Source organism: Neodiprion lecontei, chromosome 2, assembly GCF_021901455.1.
Source record: "Neodiprion lecontei isolate iyNeoLeco1 chromosome 2, iyNeoLeco1.1, whole genome shotgun sequence".
Lineage (NCBI taxonomy): Eukaryota > Metazoa > Arthropoda > Insecta > Hymenoptera > Diprionidae > Neodiprion > Neodiprion lecontei.
Genome location: NC_060261.1, coordinates 24783426 through 24793651, shown reverse-complemented (window position 1 = coordinate 24793651; position 10226 = coordinate 24783426). Strand labels below are relative to the sequence as shown.

Here is a 10226-nt window from a genome sequence, read left to right as displayed (position 1 = left end):
AAACACAATTTCTTCAAATTTTCCATTTTTGTTTTTAACGGCCGGTATTTTTAAATGACAATATTCAATAATAATAATTATCAATAGTGGAAGCTGTTAAATTTCTGAACGCTGTTGATCACGTGATCAAAGCACTGAGAGCACCTTACCTCGAAAACGCCAGTGTTCACAGTAGAAAAATGGCGACAATTTATGACGTCATACATTTCCCTAGGATACTGCGACTGTGTACAGTCAGTCTATAACGGAACGAATTTCTCCCCAGTAAGAGCACTGAACAGTGCTCGCAGTATATATCGGCACATACCCACTATGTCCGTGGGTTCTGCAAGCCAATGTTCGGAGAATAGCTTGAATTCCGTAACTAATTATAATCATTGGAAAGTACAAAAGGTGGGTAAATTTGATACCAGTGCGAGTCTCACCAGATAGGGATTGGAGAAGCCGTGAATAATTTTCGCAACGTGTGATAATTGACAATCGAAAATCGCAATTGTCTCTTACGTATGATGCGGTCATCCACGCGTGGATAGTCTGACTACTACGCAAATGTGAAATCACTTGCCAAAACTAACCTCGTATGCTGTGAAAAATATAACGCGAAAAAAGTGACGATGTAAAACTTCGTTGATGAAACGTATTAAATGTTTATCACTTTCAAAGTGGCTCAACCATCTGACGTTTCTAAACAACGGAAGCAGATTTGTGGTTCAAGGTGAAATCATTGTACCTGGAAAAAACAATGTATTGCCTACAATGGTTGATTCCTGTTTTACTAATACCAAAACCAGTGAATCCTGCGTTACTTCAGACTCATGTCATGTTCATGATACTGTATTTAATTGGTTTTTTCCTTGAAAGAAAGCCATGCACCATTTGTAGTGTTGTCTTTCTGGCCGCTGTATTCCTAATATGTTATAGCGGTGTAGGTAACTGTCTCTTCTGGAGTGCAAATTGCGACAGTGTCAAGTGTGACTATGGTTAATAGTGAAATTATTGACAACATAGGATTTACCGAAATGTCTCTAGCTTGTCTAGAAAGTGCGATTTTATTATTATATGTACATATTGTTATTGTGATTAACGAGAACAGGCAAAGTGGTGTGAGTGTAATTGAATGACGGATTCGAACCTCTAGCATTTCTATGAGCACACAGCATGAAAAAGTTTGAGAGAACACGAATTTGTATATACTTTTTCTTGCCATGATCTATACCAAGAAGCGGCAATCTTTATATGCTGAATTATTATAAAAGAAGCTCTAGTAAATTATTTTCTAAAATTCGTCGTTTTTTAGAATACTTTATTATTGTTTAAAACAGTCAAAATGAGACCAGTTATTGCCACAAATCAAATCAACAACAGTTCTTACAAAGTCGTCATTTGTTCCATCAAGAAGTTGTTCATCAATTAAGCATGGACTGTTATTGTGCATATTATTTGTAAAAATTAATACATTAACGAGTTTTCAATTCATCTGGCAAAAATATCTCTTCGAAATGCTTAAAAATTAAAACATTTATAGTTGATTGGTTGGTTGTTATGGATGCTTGTATATTTTCTATATCCCAATGTGAGAAACAATGGATTTCGGATGACCGTATATCCAGTGATCATCAGCCTGTTCTGCATTTGAATGATTTATAATCGAAAACTGCCGCTGTGAGAAATCAGTCACTCTTCCATGATTCCAGGGGTTGTTCTTGGGATACATATTAATTCTATTTACACATTATTCCACATACATGTTATTCATACAGAAGTATAAATTGTATCATTTATATCAGCATCAAATACTACCTAGAATTCATCACAAAAATGTACACAATACTCGTACCTATAGAACTTTTGGAATTTACCATCAGAACAATAATCATGATGATTAACCAATTCAATCTAAATACAAATGTTGATTCATTAAAGCATTGATTACATTTCATCCGTTCTCCTTTTAAACATTGAATTAATGGTGAGAGGATATAGCTTGAATTTATTTAACTTAATTTTGAGACATATCCTATTGTATTTAGAATAATCAAGGTATAATGTACTCTATGTAAATTTACTCCTACCTGTTTTGTTTGGTTCAAAATAAAGTCTTAGGAGGGCTTCCATCAAAGCCAAAACATCAACAATGAAATAAAAATTTTTAATCTTATTCCAAGAACACCTTCATACAAATATAATGTACAAAAATATTTTGTATTCTTCTGAGTTCGTTTGTTTCTGATTTGACTTATTTATCAATATTTTATTCAATTCTACACTATGTCTTTATTTACAAACAGTTAAAATTTCATTCTGACCTGTAAGTTCCCGTTGGGGCACACGTTTTTATACAAAACTATTTTTGTAAAAAACAGAGTCTGTTAGCTAGCCAACCAGCATTAGATTTGCATTAAGATAAGAGTGCTCTTTCTTTGCGACCTTAGTACAACTTGTCAGCCACACATTAATGAAATTTCTGATATTTTTGCGTAACAGTACCTTTAGTGTTTTTGTTTCATTCAATTACTTACAGGTTTGTCGTATTGTGTGTAAAATTCACAATCTACTATTACCATTAACGCTGATTATAAAAAAATGTACAAAACCAACCGTCGACACTCGAACGGTCGATGTACCCTATATCTAAGAGGTTTTTTACTAACTGGACTACGATTTTTAGAAATTGTCAGATGGTAGTATTAGATGAGACAATACCTCGTGATTTTTTGCAAATTCTTGAACTTCAACATATGGCAATGCATTTTTCTCTAGATTATTGTATTCTGGAAATCACATATTAATCAAAGATATTCGAATTGAATGACTGTGATTTTACAAGGATGAAGTTAGTAATGTGACTATAATGATGCATATTTAGAAAAAATCGTTACTTCGCACCTTTAGGAATATTTGAAATTGAAGTGAAACATCATAAAAAATCAAAGCTGACTCCTTGAAAGTTCTAAGATTGCACAATATGATTTTTCTCTTGATGCTTTGTTACGTTGATGTTACTAACTTCAGCCTCATGTGATTTTCTGCACACTTGCTTATTTAATCCTGACTGTCATTGTATTGATTACATTTAAGTTATTCACAATTTTCACAGGTGATGTGGTTTAAAAAATAAAAAACCATCGTTGGCAATCTCTCAAATTTTACCTGTTAAAATCAGGAAAATGGTTTAATGAATTTGCATGTATTAAGCCTAGGTGATAAACTTGTATCAATTATATAAGTTATTCAAAATATGCTTGCTAAATTGAAGACTTGGACTTGAAGAATTTAATTATATGTTTTAATATTTTCAGTGAAATAAGTACAATGTAACGGTAACTTAATATTTATATTCACTACAAGGCACAAATCGTCCACAAATTAATACTGCAAGCTTGAAATGATCAATTACCCGGATAAAATGATCATTTACTATGCTAACTCGTCCAGCTAAACAACTTTTTATAACCTTGTGAACTTCAAATCTGCAGCATTAATATAATATGTATCTGCAGTTTTCGCAAAACTTCTTCACTGTATACAAGAGTTTTCTTGAGATTTAGTATGAATGATAAATTTGTAAATTAAGTTTGAGAAAATTTGGTTAAAAAAATTGGTATGCTGTAGGTTAGTTACATTTTTATTCAAATAAATGCTTGGAACTTCAGTCCACTAATGTAATAGATTCACTACCTCTATTTTGAAAGTACTAGTAAATTAGGTGAATTAATATCACGGTCTTACATACGCCACGGTTGAAGTTAATACACTACATAGAGTTACATATACTACATTCAAGTTGTATTTCGAATAAACGAAACACGTGTTTTAAATATGACTATTTCACTTTTGATTGATTTCTGATATGAATGATCGAATCAATTTCTAGCACACACCCTTATTCGACAACCTATTGCAAAACATTACTACCTGAATCGAGCTGGGTGATAAAGTAACCAAACAAGGATCGGTAGAACTTCTGAGTTTTCCCCCACGTATATTGGTACTACAATATTTTCGCGGCGCACTCTCGAGAAGCAAATTTCCATTTGTTATTATTATTATGATAAACGCTACCCACTTTAGGCCGTGTTCGTAACTTGACTGACAGTACTGAAAATTCCTTAGGGCAGAGTCAGAGCTATTCACGAACTTGGAAGCGCAAAAGAGATGAAAGATTGCTGACAGTACTGTCAGTCAATTTTTGAACACGGACTTAGTCAAATTCCTTCTAGACATTTATTTTTGTTGCTGTGGTAATAGAATGTCATAGGTTTGTAACATCCGACCGGAACGTCCGTATGTTTTATCGACTGTTATTATTGCACATCACTTTGATCAACTAACCTAACTCGAAGTACGAGAACGTTGTAATCATAAGGTATTAAAACAACTGTCTGACTATTTGGAATATCCCTAGATAGAAATAACTATGAAATTCACTAACCAAGGCTTAAAAACTACGTTATGAATTCTTCGCACTACAAAGAGCTATAATATTATTATACGTTATTATATATCATTGTCATATTAACACCATAATTAACTAACACCATTATATCCAATTATTATATAATACTCGACAATACCATTTGTGCATTCGGAGCTCAGAGCTACACTATAAGCAACTTACTCTATACCATATAGCCTGGAGTATAAAAGACTGTAAAACCATAGATAAGTGTGAATACTAATTATCCAGCATAAACTATACCTTCCTCCGTAACGCCGTATTGTCGGCAACACGTGCAACGTTTTGAAGGCAATGCAGATCTCCAATGTGGAGCCATACAGAGCTCTATCTAGAGAACACATTAGGAAACTTAACGGCGAAACGATTGAAGGTCAATCAACTCACGAAAGGATTCTGTAAGGCGAAACAACCAAATAGAATTACAATAAATATATCAATACACTAACAAGCAACCCTTTTATGAGAGCGAAGCTGACACCAGTTTTGAGGTAAAACATAAAAAACCATATCCATAGCTCCTTACAAGTATTTTACGACACCAAGGAATAAACTCGAAGATGTAAACGTGGCAACGCCCAGTATCAGGCAACCAACAAACGTAAGAATAACGTTCTAAAATCTTCCAAGCCGATCTATATCAATATAAGAATTGATAATTACAGAAGAGAATTATATAGGAAAGCACACATGTAAACTTGCTCTAAAAATTATCAAATTGTTAAATACCCTAAATCTGTTAAGATTGTTGTAACACAAACACCTAAGAATACTCGCAGCAGCGCAATCTTAATAATATTAAGCAGATAGCAACTATGTCTCATAAGCAATCGCTATTGTACTCCAGGTGAATAACGACAGTAATCAATTATAATGCATATGAAATTCACATATTTACGTGCTATAAAGCTAACAAAACGACAAGTAACCGAATGGCAATCTTAATGTATAGACTTTTTAACGAACAGGATAGTGAGCATATTTAAGAAGTAAAGTACTATAGAATCCAGTGCATCGTGACCCCGAAAATGCACACGGCACTAACGTGCACCACGAAACATGGGTCACCTCCAGCGGACACACACTGCGATCACCATATTAGGAAATAGCTGCTAAAATCGGCCCAGGTCCTAATGCCCACCGGGGGAAGAAGCACGGTAGCCAAGGGGCCAAGGGGGGCTTGCTGCCCCAACATTAAAGCCCACGCAGAGTGGAAAATTACAGCGCAACGACCCGACGCCTATACCACCGCACCAACACAGCGTTATACCATATGTAAAAAGCTTGCAAGATAGTAATATCTAAAGAACTAAGAACACGAGCGAACATGCGCTGAAGATATCGTGCCCTAATTATAATTCCTAGAAAAAGGGGGATGGTGCGCAGAAGTTGACAAAGTTTAAAGAAGGGGATCGTTCTGCGCAACGATCGACACCTATAAAAACGGCGACCGATCATCGGATCGTCCTCTTGGTTTCTGCCACCAGATTCGTCATCTTGTTCCGGTACAGTCTCGCGGTAAAATCCTTTTGCCTTTAGCATTTAAACTTTTCCTACGACGTTACTCTATCCAAAAATCCAGAGAGCTTTCATCTCCATTTTGTCATATTAATTTAAGATCTCACAACTAAGTAGCCCCGTTGTTTGTGACTGGACATATTGAACTTATAAAATAAATCCAAGTTAATCAAAGTATCCAAATATATTAAAATCAGTCATTCCTTTAAATCCTCTCATCAATCTAATCTGCAAGTCATCATATCCAGATTATTCTCAAAAGGTAAGCCAATTAATTAAGGTGCCGCTGACCTGGCATGTCCTATATATATTTTGTGACGTCAGAAGCGGGGAAATCGCCCGCACAAATCCTGATAAAACGGGGGTACGAATCCGACTGGGAAAATTTTCAAAACATCCCTCGATTAAAATTGTACGTCTGTATCTCAGTCACTACTATCGCAGATCACTGATGACGTCTAATAAAAATAATGATGAACTCAATAAAATCACGTCTCGTCAAACATGGCCGATCGGGCTAGCGACTTGTTGAATATTCACCGCTTGAACGATATCAGATTGTCTTTCACTTTTGCCAGGGAGATACCGATGTACAAAACACACACGTAATCTGGGAAAACCTATAGCACCAGTCAGTTTTCTGTAAATATGGCACGATTTGTGCGGGCGATTTTCAGGTGAAAGGAGCCCGTTCTGATGCACGAGAAGTCTGTAATTTAGTTCAACGTTGAACCTCCAGAAGCGCTGTAGTCGACCGAAGCGGTACCAGATCACTGATATACACTGCATTGGATATTACCGTATACTCTACGTGTAAGCTCGTGCGTCCAATTGAACAATTGAATTTCCGCCATCTTGTACAGAAAGTTGTCACAAAATGCGCGCTAGATTTGAACTGCGTAATATATGCTATTTAGATCTAACGATATATTCGTCACACAAAAAAGTTTTTGACGAGTAAAATAATGTTTGATACATTAAATGAAGAACAAATCATTTTTTCGAAAGTATATTATTATTTAAAATTATATGGTGTAAAAGATCATTAAATAATATGACGAAAAACTTGTATTTAAGCGTGATTTTTCTTTATGTTCAAAAGAAGTCCTCAATTCTGAGAAGTTTTCGTCCATTATCTTTTATCCTATGGTGGGCTGAATTCCATACGGATTATTCAAAAATTTGTATAACACTAATTCAACCGTTAGGGAATCCATTTACCATCCATTGATCATCAAAGTGGAGCTTAAGACATGTAAAAAAAGTTTTGAATTAAATTATATCGAATTGGGTGAGTAAAAACTTTATTCATAAATATGGAGAATAAAACTTTCCTCGCAAACGTTAAGGCATTTTTATAGAGTTGCGTGCGATAAACCACAACCGTAATATAATTAGTAGTATCAATCCACAATCCATTCACGTGTATATATATATATCAGTGGACAGTACTGGCAGCAATCTTTCATCTCTTTTGCGGTTCCAAGTTCGTGAATAGCTCTGACTCTGTCCTAGGGAATTTTCAGTGTTGTCAGTCAATTTACGAACATGGCCTTTGTATACACTTTTTACACTCGGTCTAGACCAAGTGTAAAAAACGTAAATGGTTCAATTCGCATGAATGCTACAGGTTCTTCCACCACGTTAGTGAAGTGTGATGCGATATATACCTTAAAACTCACGAGTGACAACAAACCCATAACCTTACTACAAATCAGAACAAAGCAGTACAGTATTTTACTTAAAAAACAACGTTCAATTTGATAACGGTGTATTTAAAACATAAGGTATGAAAGATTCCGTTAACAAATTCCAAAAATGCTTTATCTTATATACTCATTTGTTGTATTAATAAGTGTTTCGAGGAAAAAAACGACTGTATGTAACGTGCGCCATTTTCTTGTCTCCACTTTTCTGCACCTTTTACACTATCACTGCCTTAGTGGTCTTACATACAGATCTGGCAACGAAGGTAGTGGGGGTGGTTCATCTCACGGCCGGTTATTTATCTCACTTTGTGGCCACCAGGTCAGCGTCGTGATCGAGGGAAGCATAATCAACGCGTGCGCAATGCAGCGCCAACCTAATAATAATATTATTATTGGCACATTTTCATCCCTACCATCCCTGCCCCACGTACATCCCTAGATAGCAGCGCCACGACATGGCTATTTCAAATACTAAAAACCACGGACGGCAAGAGAACCACGCCGCTCTGTAGAAAATTGGTATCGTTGCCAGACCTGTATGTAAGCCCGTGTACACTATTGCGTTCGCGCTATCTTAGCTACATTCGAGAAGCCGATGTACACTTCCCAGCAATCCCTAGTACACTACCCTAGTTCTTTTTACACTCGCGAGTGTAGAGTGTAGCTAGCACGAACAAACCTCACTGATATATATATACACCTAGTGGTTGCTTCAAACACTGGACAGTTAAGTTGGCAACACAGAGAAACCTACAGCGCCATAGTCGGCCGAGCGCGAAACAAACTCAATCTCAATAAACATAAAATAACCCATGACCGTGGAATCTAACCTTAGAATACATGTCAATGTAATATTATCCCCGCGATATTCTAGGGTTAGATTCGACGGTCATGAGTTATGTTACGTTTATTGAGATTGCGTTTGTTTCGCGCTCGACCGACTATGGCGTTATACGTTTCCTGTGCTGCTAACTCAACTGTCTAGTGTGAAAAATTAGCCGTCTCAGATTCATTATCCACAAGTGTACATATGTGTCTCGTCGTCAGAGCCACACATTGTCCATCAGCACCGCGAATGACATAATACCGTACTACTATAAAGACCTAAACATTAACGTATGTTTTGGCGAACTGGTCGCATGGAGATCGATCTCCTTCCCTCTTATTCCCTTTGTACGATAATTATCGTACATGTATAGAAAGTTGGATAGATTCTGACTCTCTTCATATCCCTAACAATTTTGTAAACCACGGTGTTAAGTGAGCACCGTTCACAACCTCCGTGAAGTTGGCCCCCCGAAGTTATTATTTTTAAATCTAATTAATGCAATTCGTTTGAAAATCGTTTGAGAGGGTTTGAGAGTAAAGAAAAATCGTTTGAGAGTTAATAGTTTTTCCGGAAAATTGATTTTAATTTTGGGTGTGAAGTTAGCCCCCATATTTTCTATCTCCTCAAAAAATGGACTTAGACGTTTAATTTTTTTTTTAATCTTTTGAGAATCGTTTGGGAGGATTTGAGAGTAGAAAAAAACTGTTAGAGATTTAATATTTTAATTGATATTCCATAATTATTGAGTGATTCATTTCCCCATGATTTCCCTTAGTTTCCGAGCACTTTCGGCCTGCGCAATGGATATGCGCGGTGTACATGCGCAGTGTATCTAAAATCAGCTAGAGGCTGGTCGTGAGTACTCTGCGCCGAAGAAACTGGCGTTTCTGTTTCATCGTGTGTTCTCCAGTAACAAAGTCAATTAATCGACAAGGGATGGTACGCCTAGCCGAGTAACATGGATCGTTCGCAAGATCGTTGCAAGCACGGTCCAAGATTTACAAGATCTGAGAACACAGAAATCTTGGGATAGACGAACAGGAACATCGCTGTCATATATTAGAAGCCCATCGACATTCTACGTTTCTTCCAATTATGAGTGCATTATTCCTTATCTGCAAGTAAATATCAATTTTGGCGTTCTATAAAAGATTTCACTTTCTGTTGCACTGCGTTAAAAAGATTTCGTCAAGTTTCCCGTTTTCGACGCTCGTGTCTTTTTCCAATAGTTTCATCCAATTCTTCTCTTACCATTGGTGTCATTGAGAGAAAATTGCTCAGCTTCGTCTCCATGTCCATCTCGTACCCGTTCGATTTACGATAATCCGCATCCTCGAAACTCGTATTTCTTCGTTAATCTCGGTCGCTACAGCTGATTTCAGACGCACTGCGCAGACATGTTGCGCATATACAGTGCGCACACACAATGCGCACACCGGAAGTGCTCTAATCCTAGGGGAAATCGCACATTGAATAATTATTTAATATCAATTAAAATATTAACTCTCTAACAGTTTTTTTCTACTCTTAAATCCTCTCAAACGATTCTCAAACGATTAAAAAAAAATTAAACGTCTAAGTCCATTTTTTGAGGAGATAGAAAATATGGGGGCCAACTTCACACCCAAAATTAAAATCAATTTTCCGGAAAAACTATTAACTCTCAAACGATTTTTCTTTACTCTCAAACCCTCTCAAACGATTCTCAAACGAA

At 36.3% G+C, this 10226-nt stretch overlaps 1 protein-coding gene across 1 annotated transcript; it reads left to right on the top strand.

The window, feature by feature from the left end:
* Nucleotides 1-258: 258 nt before the first annotated feature.
* LOC107227606 (bladder cancer-associated protein) lies at nt 259-6149 on the top strand. Its single transcript, XM_015668803.2, has one exon. The coding sequence runs from the start codon at nt 743-745 to the stop codon at nt 983-985; it is 243 nt and encodes an 80-aa protein (XP_015524289.1). The 5' UTR covers nt 259-742; the 3' UTR covers nt 986-6149.
* Nucleotides 6150-10226: the final 4077 nt, after the last annotated feature.

Bases quoted from the DNA above. Each gene is read 5' to 3' on its own strand.
- LOC107227606 (XM_015668803.2), top strand. From the start codon at position 743: ATGTATTGCCTACAATGGTTGATTCCTGTTTTACTAATACCAAAACCA.